Raw genomic sequence first — 16,198 nt, forward strand, 5'->3', positions numbered from 1 at the left:
ACATTAGAAAGCAGATATAAATTAACCAAACAGAGCCTTGTAACTTTAGAGAAGTATATGGGTACATTGACCATAATTATTTGTCTTGACAAATTTCCATTGTCTTCTCTACCCTTGATAAGGTCTTGCTAAATTTTTCCAACAAGAAGAGTTCACTCTTAAGTGGATTGTTCAAAGTGTATTTTGTATCTCCTTTTAATAATCTGATATTAATTAAAATTACAATTTTAAAAGAATATTTTGGTCTCCTCAAATGGGATTTTATGTGGATTTTGCCTATTCTTGGATTTTGCCAACATTCCTTGGGATTCTGTTGACACAACTCCAGTTTGTGCCACTCTCAATACCACTTTTATGTCTTGTAGCATTCTAGCAATTAGGATTGCAAAACCTCCAGGCATTATGCAAAGCTTTTGCAGTTGGAACCATTCTTTTGAGCCATAGGAGAATTCAGGAAGCTTTTGTCAGGTTTTTTTTTTTTTTCATGTCAGGAGCAACTTGAGTCGCTTCTGGAGCGAGAGAATTGGCCGTCTGCAAGGACGTTGCCCAGGGAACACCTGGATGTTTGGATGTTTTTACCATCCTTGTGGGAAGCTTCTCTCATGTCCCCACATGGAGCTGGAGCTGATAGAGGGAGCTCATCCGTGCTCTCCCCGAGTGGGATTTGAACCTGGCAGCTTTCAGGTCAGCAACCCAACTTTCAAGTCACGAGGCTGTCAGGTGAGATGTGTCAATATGACTTATATAATACAAGCCTTGTATTCAAGGAGGATACATCCCAAGAACCACTGTGGATATCTGAAATCATGGATAATAGTGAACACTATATTTTGTTGTGGTTAATATAGAAGTTGGTCCATCAAAGACACAGTAGCTACACACTAGCAAATTATTCTTATTAAGTAGAGGGTACCAGAATTGGACAGTGTGCTATATGTCCAACAATGCTCAAAAATAAGGAATAAGGACACTCTAATGCCTAATAAAAGTTTTGAGAGCTTTCTGAGTATTTTATTCAAACACTCAAAATGTCCCAAAGTTCCAAGAAGAGCTTTCGGTCTCCTTTTCCTCTCAAGGAAAAATAAAATAATAATTTGCTGCAATGTATCTTGGACTTAACTATGTCACCTGCTGATTTTGTTGATCACTGATGTTGTTATATGCCTTCAAGTCAGGTCAAGGTGACCCCTATCTTTAGATTATCCTGGCAAGATTTATTCCGAAGAGCTTTGGCATCACCTTCTTCTTATTATCAGTGTATGACTGATTTAATCTCTGTTCTTCCATAATCCTAGTCCAACACTGCAACTGTTGTATCACATTGTCAAAGTTCCTGCAAGGGTGCAGTAATCTGTGAAAAGAAAGAAAAGAGGATTTCTTCTTTATGATATGGATTTGTGGGGTGGGGGGGGGAGCATGGAAAAACAGTGGTAGAGATTATCTGAAAGCTGTGCTGGAACTAGCAAAGAGATGGGGCCAGAGATACAGGGGGTTGCTCACTGCAAAAGGTGACTGACTACCTTGTGGGAATTTGAAGAGAGTTGTTTGCATAGCCATAAACACCCACTTCAGATTTGAGCTCCAGATATGCTTTCTCTGCATGTTCACCCTCTTATTCCTGTTGCAATACTGTTAACATCAAACAATTCTGTTGAAGTGGTTTTCTTACTTCATACATGACGAGAAGATTTCTTTGATGTTGGGTCACTGATTCTCAGTTGCTATTTAGAAATAGGTGGGAAGGAAGGTCAGATGATTCCCCCCCCCCCCCAAAAAAAGAGTTCTTTGCAAATTCCAGTAAGCTTAACAGTTAAGCTTACAGGAATTTGCAAAGAAGAAATTAGCCATTTCTGTTGATAGAGTGCATTCTTGAACAAATATTTGCACCTTCAAACGAATGGCAAATGAGAAGAAATTTCAGGAGAGAGATTTCTGTTCACTTTGGATAAGATTAAAAGCAAGCTTTGATTATATTATTATAACATATTTTATATTTTACAACATATTTCACAAATGCCTTAAGAAATACAAGTTATCTCTAGAATTGCAGAATAATGCACATCTAAGCTGTGATCAATATTTTATTAAAGTAAATGTGTATGGAGAACATTGTCTACCAGTTGTAGTTTCAGGTTTTGGGGAGCACTTGAGCAAGATCTCATAGCGGAGCATCTACTGCAATAACATGAAACTCCCAGGGCATTAGATTTTGGGGAAACCAGGAAGGTGGCTTCAACTGCATCTAATGGAGAATGAAAGCTGGAGTGAATAAGCTGGCCAATTTGAGAAGAAGTAACTCATATTCATATTCTCGTTCCTGTCTCTGTCACAAACAAGGTTGGTGGAGACGAGGGAGAGGGCCTTCTCAGTGGTGCCCTCCCCCCCCCCCCCCGGCTCTGGAACTCTCTCCCCAGGGAGATCAGATTAGTGCTCACCCTGTCCACATTTCACAAAAACTTGAAGACATGGATGTTTCAACGTGATTTTGAACAATAGGTCACTTTGTAACTTATTACTGCCCAGTCTTAATTGCTTACTGCCCTGATCTCCAGCACTTTACTCCCACTCCTGATTCTATTGTGCTGCATTTTGCACATGCCTGCCCCTCCCTTGTAATTTTAATAGCCCCACCTTTCAGTTCCCATCCCCGCTGATGCATTTTATGATGTTTTATTTTATTGCTCAACTGTTTTAATTATATTGTTGTTGTGTTTTTAACTTTTATCTGTTTTGACTTCTGGACTTGGTCCTGATGTGAGCCATTCCAAGTCCCTTCGGGGAGATGTAGGTGGGTTATAAAAATAAGGTTATTATTGTTGTTGTTGTTGTTAATGAGAATGTTACATCATCATTACTGCAGGCTTTGGAGGAATGTTCAGAGTTTTGTCTAGTCATGGTTTTTTGTACTCACTTTCATTGGCTGCAGCCTGATGACATGGATAATAACTTGAATCATTTAATCTCTTCATCAGTAAACTTGATTCTTATCCATATTGGCTGATAAGACCAAGGTCAATGTGAATTAACTGTGTGAGTCCAACAGTGAGGAGTTCTTCACTCAGTTGGTGTGCGTGCTTTCTGCTTTGAAAGAAGTTTCATGGCATTCTTCCCATAAGAGAACTTTTCTGTACTCATAGGTAAGTTCACTTTATTGCCATTATCCTTTTTGGAGGCAAGGAATATTTTGGGACAGTTTCAGATATTGTTGAGGGAAGTATTTGGACCCAGGTTTCAGGCTGGACTAACATAATGAAATAGACTTTGTCACATTGAATGAAAGACAGAGAACTCCACCCCAGTGACTTTCACTCCTATTGACAATGGTATCCTACTGGATTGAGTTTCATTACTGAGAATCAGAGTCATTGTGTTATGGTGATTGTGCTCTTACAAAGTTAAATCCAGAGAAAGAAATCAGGAGTTTCTTCACAGTCTCATGTCTATAGGTTATGGATACAGTGCTTGAATCGCTGCTGGTCTTTTTATGGACCCAATGCAAAGTGCAAAGATGCTATATATATTGAGTCCATTCTGATATATTTTCAAATTGCTAACCTATTGTTCATTATTTTAAATTGATCTTGCCACTTCATCACATGAGAAAACAAACCCGTTGTACTTCCAGCAGGGATGCATCCAGCAACTGTGCTGGAAGCATTGTACACCAGAGCAAGGAGAGCATGGGAGGCTGTCCATGTTCTCATAGGGTAGAATGGGGAAAGTGTGACACTTACCCCCACTGAATGGGGAAGGGGGTATGTATGCCATGCAGGGTGTGTGGCAATGAGTTCCCACTCTGCCCACCAGATTTGCCCCACTGCCCAATGAATGTCCCTGCTGTTCCCCAGCTTCAGGACCTCAATGTGATGAGGTCCATGGACTTTCACTGCTCTAAGATAAGCTGCTTTGTTGAAGCAAACACAGACAGAAAGTAACTCAAAGCTTTATTATTTGTATTCAGTTAATTCTACTGTAGAATACCGAACCACAGTTATGAACGTCCAAGCAGAAGGTTTGCAATGTAACAGTGCTAATAATCTATTTAGCAGCAGCAATAACAACAAAAAGCAGGCCAGGTTGCTTTTAAACACTAAGACTTCCAACGTGTTTTGTCCCACACAAGATAATTTCACATCTGTTTCCCAAAAAGCTTTCACCTCAGTTAATGAAATGCCTGCCCCTTTACATTTGAGCAACAATCCAGTAAAGCAATTCAGTGTATACTTTACTTAAAATCTGATTTCCTCTGCTATCAATGTAATAACTCACATGCTTATCTTTAAGATTATGAAATTTGAGAAACATATTTATCCCTTTTTCTCTTGGAGGAGAAATGGAATTTACTTCTGACTTTCACCAAACAAACTGAATGAGAAATATTTTTGTATGTAAATTTTTAAGTTAAAAACAATCTATAGCTGTGTGTATATGTGCCTTCAGGTTACCTGTCAATTTATGGCAATCCCATGAATTTCAGAGGATTTCTCTAAGATGTGGAATACGCAAGAGGCAATTTTGCCAATTCTTTCTTCTAAAGCATTAAACTATTTTACTGATAGCTCTATTTTAAAGCAAAGGGTGAAGCACATTTTCAACATTAGTGGTCACTCATTTTTTCTGGATGAGTTGCAATTAAGGAAAATGTAGTAGCAGAAAGGAGAGGATAGAGCAAGGATTCAAATCTCAGTGTCCCAAATCGTAGTCCAATGTCAAACCATTATACCACACTAGCTCGCCAATTAAACCTGCTATGACAAAATATTTATTTATTGAGCCTTCCTCATCAACTGAAGGATTTTGCAGTATATATGTTTTGGAGAACTGAGACCCCAGATGAAATCCCAGTGGTTCCAGACAGATAATTGTTGTTGGTAAACCAAGTTAGTAATGCGTGAAAGTAAAACTGCTGTATCTTCTATACTGGCAATCAAGTCATTTCCACCAGACCATACTGCAGTTGGCACGAGCATGTCTTCTACTTTGTATGAAGGAGGATAGCTCTGGAAAGCATAAGCAAAAAAAGAGTTAAAATACAATGAGATCTTATCATGGGAAATATTGCATTCCACTAGAGATGTAAGTAGTATTCAATAGGTTTTGGTACCATAACAGACCTCTACATTTGTGTAGTGTATTGTGTTTTAACAACAGTTAACCTATTTTTTAAAAAAATAACCACAAAATGCAAAAGAAAAAACGTGTAATATTCCCCAGCAGACAACTTTAGAAAATGCTTATACATTATAATGTAACAAATTAAGATTTGTATCCCTCCATTCCCATTCGTGAGTAGTCAGGAGCCATAAGTTTATCAAAACCTGCCTGAATTACATGTTTAAATAGAAATGTTTGAATTCTTTCAGCTTCTTTGTGAACAGAATCCTGATTTTCTGATTTTTCAGCCAGATTTTCTCAAATTTTCAATCATAAAAGATCAAAAATCTCAAGAAAAGTGGTAAATGCAAAGCTAACATTTCCCATAGTAGCAAACTTGAAGATAGATTTCATGCTGTTTTGGAATAAATGCTCCCTTAGGTAGAGAAAAGATCTTTTGGCAACAGAAATGATAATCCCCATCTATGTATTTTGTATGGTTTTTGATTGGTTGCTGAAGTCTAATTGCTTAGGCATACATATGGGGAAATCCCCTGTGGGAGATAAAATGGATTTGCCTTAGAAAGCATATAATGCCCTTAAATCGACACTATTTGGTGGTGGTGGGGGGGGGGGGGGATAAATGGAGAGATGCTAACTTTTTAAGGTTATTGCTGCATAAATGGTTTGGTATACCCATTAGGCTTGTCCGATCAATGGAAAAAATGTTTCAATTCTCGTTTCTAAAGTAGGGGGTGCCGGCGCTTCGATATAGAAAGTATTTCCGAATTTTCCATCCAAAAATTTCGGATATTTCTGAAAATTCGTAATGATTCTTAATGTTTCTAAAATGGCGGACGTGCATGCGCAATCGCCAAAAAAAAAAAGGAAACCGGGGGGGGACTTTTACAGGGCTCTCCCGCCCTCATTTCTTGAGCGATCCTCCTCAAATTTGGTACAGTGGGAGATCACATTCAACACTCTTTGCTCAACAAATTGCAGAATGTTTCCTGTCTCCTATGATTTTTGGCGAATTTTCATAACTTTTTATAATACACTATTTTTCAATATTTGAAGAAACCTGTTCCTGGCTTGAAAGTCTTATTTCCTGTTCAATTGGGTTCTTATCACTATAAAAGTCCCTCTTCTACTTGTGTAGACTTTGGATTAGAAACGCAGCACACGCCAAGCAATGCCTTGTCAGGAGTGCCACTGTCCTTTGGAAACTATAAATTGCCTTTGAACCTTTTGATCAATGGTGCCACTGGCTGACCTTGTGATTGCAAAAATGAAACTCTGGCCGAGGACTTTGGATTAGAAACGCAACACACACCAAGCAATGCCTTGGCAGGAGTGTCACTGTCCTTTGGAAACTATAAATTGCCTTTGAACCTTTTGATCAATGGTGCCACTGGCTGACCTTGTGATTGCAAAAATGAAACTCTGGCCGAGGACTTTGGATTAGAAACGCAGCACACGCCAAGCAATGCCTTGGCACGAATGCACACGTCCTTTGGAAACTATTACTTCCAGTGTACCCTTTTGGGATTGAAAAAAATGGCTGATCTTGTGATTGCTGAAATCAAAAAAAAAGGCAGAGGTCTTTGGACTAGAGAGGACACCAAGCAATTCCTTGGCACGAATGCACACGTCCTTTGGAAACTATTACTTCCAGTGTACCCTTTTGGGATTTAAAACAATGGCTGATCTTGTGATTGCTGAAATCCAAAAAAAGGCAGAGGTCTTTGGACTAGAATCGGAGCACCAGGAAAGCAATGCCTTGGCGCCCACGTCCTTTGAAAACTAAAAAAAAGCCTCAGCAAGGACTCTTTGCCAGATCCTACAAGCCCCAAGCCAATTACCCAAAAAATACACACAGTATTGAACCAGCAACAAAAGCCAGCCCTTACCAGACCCAACCCCCTGTCTCAGTGTCTCTCTACTGCCAGAACTTCACCCTCTCTCCCCTCAATGCAGGCGGCTTGATTCCTAGCGCTGCGAATCCACCCTCTCCGCTCGGTAACCCAGCCCCGAATGGCTTGCCAGGGTTAGGGAGGGGTTTTTTATGGAGATCTTCCACGTGGACATAGAGGACGCTAGCCCCCACCTTTTCCAGCCATCGTGGAAGTCTCTGATTGGCCAGGGAGCAGCAGCCATTTTAGGCTGTGCTAGGCTCCCATTCAAGTTAGGTTGAAGAAACAAAAAAAAATTAAAAAAATTTTTTTTAAATATATAAAAAAAATGGGGGGGGGGGGAATTAACGAAACATTAAGACACAATTAGAGAATGGGCCAACGATGGTTCGAATTACATTGTCAGTTGCGCCCAGGGACAACGTCTCAATAATCGGTTCAAAAAGCGAGAACAATCTGAAATAATTCCGAAATAAGAATCATAACGAATTTTTGGACAACCCTAATACCCATGTGAAGCCAGGGAATAAATTCCCCCACAGATAGTGTGCATTGTGTACAATTGTACCTGCATGGAGCTGGTAGTGGGTCATTCAGTGTGAAAGCAAATGTAAGGCCCAACTCTGCTCCATCTTTATTACATTCTCTAAAACTGCTGAGGCAAATGCCAACTTCATATCCATCAAATTTGTACTAGAAAAGCACTTTAAAAAAACAAGCAACCAACCAAATATAACATTTGTATGATCAAGCAAATATTAAGAATTTGAGATTAGAGATTTGAGATGCTTAACTTTCATACTGAGATGAGGGCCCATAATGGCTAATCTCATCTGGATTATGATAAGTGATAGTTCACCCATTATAAATAAGTGTTCATTTTGTAAACCTCTCTAATGTTAAATTATATTTATAATACATTTTTCCTTTTACCTGGTTATATATCATCAGATTGTAACTCCCATAGTCAAAATGTCGGAATAGTCCTGAGTTTGTGGTCTGTTAAAAGAATAATAATAATGATGATGATAATAATAATAAATCTTTATTTGTACCCCACCACCATCTCCTCTAAGGGATTTGGGGTGGCTCACAGAAGCACTCCAAGTGCCGCATATAAACAATACACAAGTATAAATACAAAGACATAAGTAAAATCAACAGTGCATATAAAATCCCACTAATAAAATGGTAAGAGTATGAAATTATAAAAATTCCTGAAATGCAGTAGAACCTGCAGGAGGTCGGCTATCTGCCGTAAAAATCCAACTGCGGAGCAGTGGTTCATCAAGCTGACCATAGATTACTCAGGATCAAAGGCCTGTCTGAAGAGCCATGTTTTTAAACTCACCCAAAAGACTTGAAGTGTGGAGGGTAACCTAATTTCTTTAGGGAGGGCATTCCAGAGCTGGGGAGCCACCATCAAGAAGGCCCCCCTCTCTTTCATCCCCACCAACCGTACTTGAGACAGTGGTGGGACGTAGAGAAGGGCCTCCCCAGAAGATCTCAATGCCCACATCGGTTCGTAGAAGGAGAGGCATGATACATTGCATCTCTATTATTAGTCATTATCAAATGCATTTTAATAGAGGAATGTCACATTGCATATGTTTTCACATCAACTGCCAATCTATGATGGCTCCATACATTTCATAGCTTTTTTTTGGGGGGGGGGGGGAAGTAATATTCATATTAGATAATTATTCATCTTCGCAATTTAATCTGTATTGTAAATGTTTGCTAATAAAAGTACATAGCTGAGGAAATGATTTATATTTATTACAACGTTTGTTTAAAATGTGTAACCCTCTACCTGTTTCCAATGTAAAATGTTTTTTACTGATGATCCATCAGGATAGTGAGCTGCAAACACATCTATTCGGCTCTGGGAAAAAAAATGAGAAGTCAGTAGGGAACATCTGTACCTAGTTAGGAAGAAGAACTGATGGCAAGGAAAATCCAATTAAAATCAAATATGTCCATGCAGTTCTACTTTTACATATTATTATTGAGAAACAGCTAATACAGCCATGACAAGATGCATTAAAATATATGTACTAATCTCTTTGATCACTAGCCAAGAGTTGAAATAGATGTATATGGATTGCAATGCAGCAACTCTTATAATTTGTTGTTGGCTAGAGCAGTCAAGCTTTCTTGGAGTTGTGATACAACCACACCTTTTCATGAATTCAAAACAAAGTGCATTGTATACAGGAAGTCCCCAAGTTACAAACATCTGACTTGCAAATGACACCTAGTTAAGAACGAGGGTGAGACAATCATGTCTTCATTATGTATCTCTTCTGCAATAAATCCCTAGAGCCTTAAATATATATAATTCTTGAACACAGAAAACACAGAGCAAAGCAAAAGAATTACACATGCAGATGAATTTCCAAATATTTATAGTAATGGGATAATATTGTAAACAGCTACTACATATCTGCACAGATCTTTCCTATAACTGGAAGCATAACAAATGTGTAACCTCATTTCAGCTGCCTTTCTCCTTGAGGCTTCCTTAGTTGAGATAGCACCACAATATGATGTGGGGAAATCATATTGGGAAATATTATTTTGGAGGAAGCTAACAGGCTTTTTTCTTGTCAAGCAGAAGGTGAATGAATAAAAGCAACAGGGACTTCAGAATGCTGTATCTTGGAAGCACAGGCTAGTATCTGTGATATGATGGAAGAGAACTAAACTAATACTTGCTGAGCTGAGTAACCAGTTCTGGTTGGGAATCAGATCATGTACAGGCTTTGAATATCTCTATTTTCAAGACTTCTGATATATATGGAAAACCAAAACAAAAAAGCACATCAACACATAATATAATTGGTGAAATGTTTGCAGACAATTGCTCACTTCACCACATGCATAAAATATCATCCTGTATCTCAAATTGATAGGCTAATATAGTGTTGGTTTTTCTTAACCACAGTAGTTTTGTTCTATCAGATGTCAAATTTTTCAGCCCAATGGATACAATAGATCTATTATAATTAGAGCAAAAAGGATTTAGGCCCCTGTGTAACATTAAGTCTGGAAAATGATTTGATTGTGCTTTAAAGCTTTTTTTTTCTATTTTGCCCTACTTTGTGAGCATTTAGAATATATAGTAGAAGAAAAAATTGTATTAATTCTCTAATTTATTGCACTTTAAATCATTCACTAGTCAGGTCCCCCCCCAATGGTGTTAAAAGTATTAAAATTACAATTAAAGACAGCAAAATACAACAATAATAGCAGCAAATAAAACAGTAGTTGAAGACAGAAACAGGATAAAAGTGTGAGTACATAAAACTAAAAATGTTCTTAAAATGCCTAGGGAGAATAAAAATATTTTTCAAAAATATCATAATTTAAGGACTTTCTGAGTGTACCTCAGGATGGAGACATTTCACAAAAGGGGCTTCCATCACTAAAAAGATCCTCTACTATACCTTGCATAACTATATACATACCATGTTGAGATTGCTTGCATTGTATCCACCTGAAAATAAAAGGAGATTTCCGCATAATTTCTTTGACAGTACATTGCTGCATAACTTGGTGATCATGTCTTTCACAGGCTTGCGTGACAGTATAAAGTCTCTGCTGGCAGGCATATCCTGTGTAAATACAAAACATTATTGTGTATATGGATAGACAACCTGAAATCCAGTAGAATTTTCTTAGATATACAGGAAACTATCTAATTTGTTTTGCCTGAGTGTTACATGAAGCACTTTTAGTGACTGGAATCTAATTTGGAAGGGTCTTATTGAAGGTTGGATGTTAATATTTTCCCAAGATACTGAAAAGCAGTGCAATGTTGCCGAGATGCTTTTTATAGAGTTTTGGAACATGTGGCTTTTAGAGTCCTTTGTAGCAACTGATGAGAATACCTTGTATGAGTAATTAGGAAGAAAGGATAAAATTTTCAGTGTAGGACTTCTAGCATACTTCGTAGTAATCACAGGAGCCAAGGCAAAAAACATTTTGATTTTTCGAGACAGCTCTGGAATGGCTGAAAATGCTATGAGACCTAAGGAAGAAAGAGTGAAATACAATAGTCACTTATAACAGTGCATAACTGTGTTAAAGAAGTTCACTGATGCCATCTCAGAACTCCACTCATATCAGATTATAAGAATTATTAGGTAGGGTTTTCATTTAAAATTAGGCATTAGGTGAACACACAGTAACTTACCTTGATCTCCTATTGGGAAGTCATCCCTTTATCTCAACCTTTTTCTGAAAAACCCTTTGTTATTCCCCACAACTGAAACAAAAAAAATTGTGAAAATAATGTGTAATAATTAGGCATACCAATAGTGCATCCTTGGGAATGGCCAACATAATACAGTTGTTCCTGTTGAGTTTTCTTCAAAACAAAATTGATCATTGCTGGAAGATCATAGATGCCCATTTCATGAAAACTGAAATGCAAAATTAAACAACTGGGCTGTTAATATATTAAAGAATTAATAGAGGTTAGAACCGTAGTTTGCAAACCTTTCATTTTCAGGTTTCTTTTCCACAATTACTCGTCTTTCAGTTACATGTTTTCAGGGCATACAGAACCATTCATTTTGCTTCCCATCAAAAGTCATGTAACGTCTTAGCTTTACTCTCAACATACTGCTATGTGGAAATCTAGAGAGGAAAGCTTGAGATCTACATGTTCAATAAACTGAAATTTTCATGATTAAAATGTGGGTTCTTGGAAAAGGCCGAGAAGTATACTGGAAGCATTGTTGAGAGAGATTGTATAATTTAAAATGGAAAATAAATAAATAATAAAGCCAAATTCAATATAAATTAATAAACTTTAAACATACCAGGCATTACTATGTTTTTTCTCCTTTTGAAATCCTTATTCCAAATTAACTTGAGGGTTGAACTATTTCCTTCCCATACCTATCCAAAGTATAGGGAGGCATGTTCCAAAGCAATTTTGCAGCATTCTCTGCTTATCTTACAAGAATGATGACTACTGTTGCCTCAGTAACTTGTTGAATAAAGATATATGCTCCAAAAGTGATCAACAGATCAGTATAGTTAGATAAGAAGATATAGCATCAATTGATACACCTTTCAAATTAAACCACCTGAAATCCCAATATTTTTCCTCATCAGCTGACAGATTCTGATGTTTCCGAGACCAGCTTGTTCCTCTGTTGTTTCCCAGCCAAACATCATATCCAGCATCCGCTAAGATGAAACCAAGGCTGTTGTTGGCCATATTTAGAACCCAGTGGCTAGCTTCCCCAAACAGTCCATGCTGCAGAAAAGCAACAGGCTTTGAACCTGTTGTTTTAAATAAAAAAGAGCATTTGTTCCATCATAACACAGACATATATGATTAAACTCTCTTGCATTAATTTCAGTACATTATTTCAATTTTTCTAGTCTTGGGTCACATTATGACTTGAGTCACAGTCTGAAGTACTGTTATTTAATAGGTTGCTTTGAGTTTTTCAGGTTGTATAGCCATATTCCAGCTCTATGAGAGTAAAGACAAAGACTCACCTAAAGGAAAAGTATTCTTACCATACATCAAGGGAAGCACTGACCTCACAGGGAAGTTGATGAAGAAACACAAACTATCTACAGACCCACTAAGAAAATTCAACAAATGCTACTTTCAGCAAAGGATAAGAGGGATCCTCTAACCACTGCAGGAGTCTACCTTATACCGTACAGCTGTGGAATAAATTTAACTTTCTTTTTGTTTTGATGAACTGTGAATTTGAAAGAAAGATTGGTTACCTTTGACTGTAAGATGCCTCCTTCCATGGGGAATTCTGTTTATTGTCAAATAATAATTATCTTCTGTCAAGACTTCATACTCTTCACTGGGGTATCCTCTGTAGACAATCATCTGACTCTGAAAGGAGAAAAAAAACCTCCTGAAGTGACAATCATGGGGGCAAAACACTCAGAGAACTCCTTACAGGTAGATTGATTCTATCAAGGAAGCCATAGCTCTGAGTTTGTAAAGCCTGAGGAGGGAAGTTGGTGACTAGGATTCTTGGAGGTTTCCCATTCAGAGAGTTGCCATAAGTTGAAGTTGACTTGATGGGGAATAACAAAGTAATTATCAAACTGTTTTGCAGAAATGGAAACAGGAAATTTCCCACACTCAAATGTGAAGGTAGGAAGGTGGCAAAGGAATGAAATGGCAGTAATATTGTGAGCATCACATTATATTTATGCATTTGTCATAATCCTCAAAGAATAAATTCTGATCTGTCCTAGGGTCCCTTAGTTTGTAGTTTTGGTATGTCTCATTTATAATTAAATTTTGTTCAACTTTCCAAACAGTTTCTTCAAAAATTCCAAGACTTATAAATAAATGAAATGAAAGAGATGCATAAATTTCCACTGATTCTAAAAAGAGACAGAAGTCTTTAAACACTTTTGATACTATGATCTGACATAGCTGGAATGTTAAGACTCATTTCAGCCCATTATCAATTGAACCGCTGCATTCCTTTTCTGACCGTGCCCCTCTCATGGCAAACTCTCATGGAGCAGATCGATAAACAAATCAATAGCTGGGTAAATCATTGGAACAGCATGCTATAAAAACCCTTGCTATTATTTCCGAATAATCTGTGACGTATGATAGACCGCTTACAACATTCATATGGGCTTCAGGATTCACATCTCTTTTTGTCCTGATTGATTCTTGTGAACTTCCACTTGTTTGTATGAGGCAAACTGTTGCAATAAGCCACCACATCTTCTTTCTGTTTGTGGGGAGAGGGGCGGGGGAGAGAAAAAATAACACATGCAACAACAATAGTGACAAAATATATGCATCAAACTGAATGCTCTCTGTCTAAAACTTGGGATGGATTGAGGACTGCATGAATACTCCTTTATGTTAGTAAGAACATATTTAAACAAGCAATACATAATTGGAACAGATCTTGCTCACAGATAAATCCTGTGTGATCTCCTTTTCCCATTTTTAAATGTTATCCAGAGAAGCAGAGACTCCTAAGAACAATGAGGTTGCATGGGCAGAACCATGGCAAAATCAACCTTGATGCCCCTCAGTTCTTTATCAAAGATAGGACCTTCATGCTCCAGAAAATGAAGCGGACGTATCAACCATGAAGTTACCACTATTGACAGGAAATAGGTGTGCTTCTTCCACCATACTGGCTGCACGATAAAGTTTAAATAAGAAACTAAATAATAGACCACTAGATGTAAGAAACAGGAATTCTTGGTATTGACAAATAAAAGAATCTTTATGAAATTTGATAGGAAAATACAAATTTAAAGTTCCAGCTTGAAAACCACAGGGCATCTTATACACAATTCAGGATTAGTAACTAGAAGCTTTCTTTAACTCCCCCTTTCTCTCCCTTCCTTTTGCTAAAGGCTGCTTCAGTTCCCAAACTTCACTCTCTTTCTACCCCTGTCTTACTGTAAGTATATGCTTCTATGTCATTCATGTTTCCCACATTTTTTCTCTTAGATCAAGATTCCCATTAAGCTCCCTTTCTCCTCTATGACACTCTTCTCCAGTCAGACTATCACTATGTCCACGTCATCTAAATTCAACACTCATTTATTTTTATTTCTTTTGATACATTTCTATCCCACTTTTCCACCCAAAAATAAAAAAGTGAATAGATGAGTTAAACAACTTAAACTGTAAAAACAATTTAAACTATTTATTAAATATTAAAACTATTAACCAACCATTAATATCAATTTAAACAGCCAGACTGAAAATATATGTCCTCCTCCCTTTCTTCTTTAAAGCAATGAGAGTGAGAACTAATTGCAATTCAGGGAAAAGCATTCTGTTATGATCTGGGAACAACATCCCTCATGCTTTGACAGGCCCTCTCCCACGTAACTGTCAAGTGATCCTCTGTAGACAGCCTCTTCTGAGAATCTTAGTATATATATACATAATGAGATACATGTTTCTTATTTAGACACTTGCTATTTAAGAGCTTTAAAGATTAAAACAAGACACAGAAAACAAATGGCAATTAGTTGATCTCTTTCACGAGCCAAGGGATATGACTGAAATACCATACACAGTAGACCTGCTAGATCCACAGCCTCCAGATCCTTGACTTCCAGCATACATGGGTCATCATGTCCAATTCTTAAAATAGTGTCAACATGAATGCAGATGTACTGATGTGTTAATCTGCATAACATCAACATTTAATATGGGACATGGCCATTTGCCCTTTTTTGGAATTTGCAGGGCGTTCCACATCTGAAACACACGGATCCAAAAGTCCCACCCAATATGCTAATTTACTGGCATTTTGCATCAATTGAAGTTTACTGACACTCTTCAAAGGTAGCTCCATGTAGAGCACATTGCAGTGATGCAGACCTATTGCAACTAAGACAAGATTAAAGCTGCCAGATCAGTCTGATTCATACCTAACACACTAAACAGATTTATGTAAAAACATTCCTTGCCACCCATGCAATTTGGGCATTCACAACAGGATCAAAGAATACTTCCAGATAACATATCAGATATTTTAAGAGTAAGGCATTCTGACCCGAACACTCTGACCCAGACTCTTAATCAGCATTATATACCTCCGTTTTATGCATTTCAGTTTGTTTACCCTTGTCATGCCCATTTTAAAGCAGGAAACATTCAAGAGTATTGCTATGTCCTCAGTATTGGAAGAGCGGAAATGGTCATCAGAGTTAATGGTCATCAGCATATTGATAGCATCATCCTACAAAGCTCTGAATGATCTCACCCAGAAACCACATGTAGATATTGGATAAGATCATATCATATGCTCATGTACAGGCCTTCCCCCATTTTTACACACTGTAAAGGCATTTTAAATATGAAGTTCCACGGAACCCGTCAAATGACGCAAGAGTACTTTGTGTCAGTTGCCCGTGGGACTTGGTTTCTGAAGTGTGTAGAAATTGCAGTTTTTGGAGACGGGGAGTAATTGAGTCCAGAGCCCCGCATTTGATAAGAAATTGTTTAAGGTGTTTATTTTAGGTGGAATGGCAACTCAATTTTAGAACATTTTAGTCATGTGAAAGTGTGGGCATTCGCATGGGCAGTCTGTGAATGCTCCTTTAGTTTTCCATTACTGGTTTAAAGATAGTGAGGGTACCACTGAAAAAAGAATTTTAAAAATGATGCTTATCTCCTCTAGAGTAAGGGGCTTGAGGGGCAA

The 16,198-nt window shown here is 37.8% G+C and overlaps 1 protein-coding gene across 1 annotated transcript; it reads right to left on the bottom strand.

Moving 5' to 3' along the window:
• Positions 1-3,927: 3,927 nt before the first annotated feature.
• On the bottom strand, positions 3,928-13,745 carry LOC100554051 (lysosomal acid lipase/cholesteryl ester hydrolase). The gene is made up of 9 exons (XM_062977468.1): positions 13,639-13,745; positions 12,768-12,885; positions 12,107-12,305; positions 11,325-11,434; positions 10,901-11,040; positions 10,478-10,624; positions 8,821-8,892; positions 7,941-8,006; positions 3,928-5,000 (listed from the first exon to the last, which is right to left on the bottom strand). Exons 1-9 carry the CDS (start codon positions 13,741-13,743, stop codon positions 4,767-4,769), a joined length of 1,191 nt encoding a protein of 396 aa, XP_062833538.1. The 5' UTR covers positions 13,744-13,745; the 3' UTR covers positions 3,928-4,766.
• Between the last annotated feature and the right edge of the window lie 2,453 nt (positions 13,746-16,198).

The sequence above is a fragment of the Anolis carolinensis genome, chromosome 3 (assembly GCF_035594765.1).
Source record: "Anolis carolinensis isolate JA03-04 chromosome 3, rAnoCar3.1.pri, whole genome shotgun sequence".
Classification (NCBI taxonomy): Eukaryota; Metazoa; Chordata; class Lepidosauria; order Squamata; family Dactyloidae; genus Anolis; species Anolis carolinensis.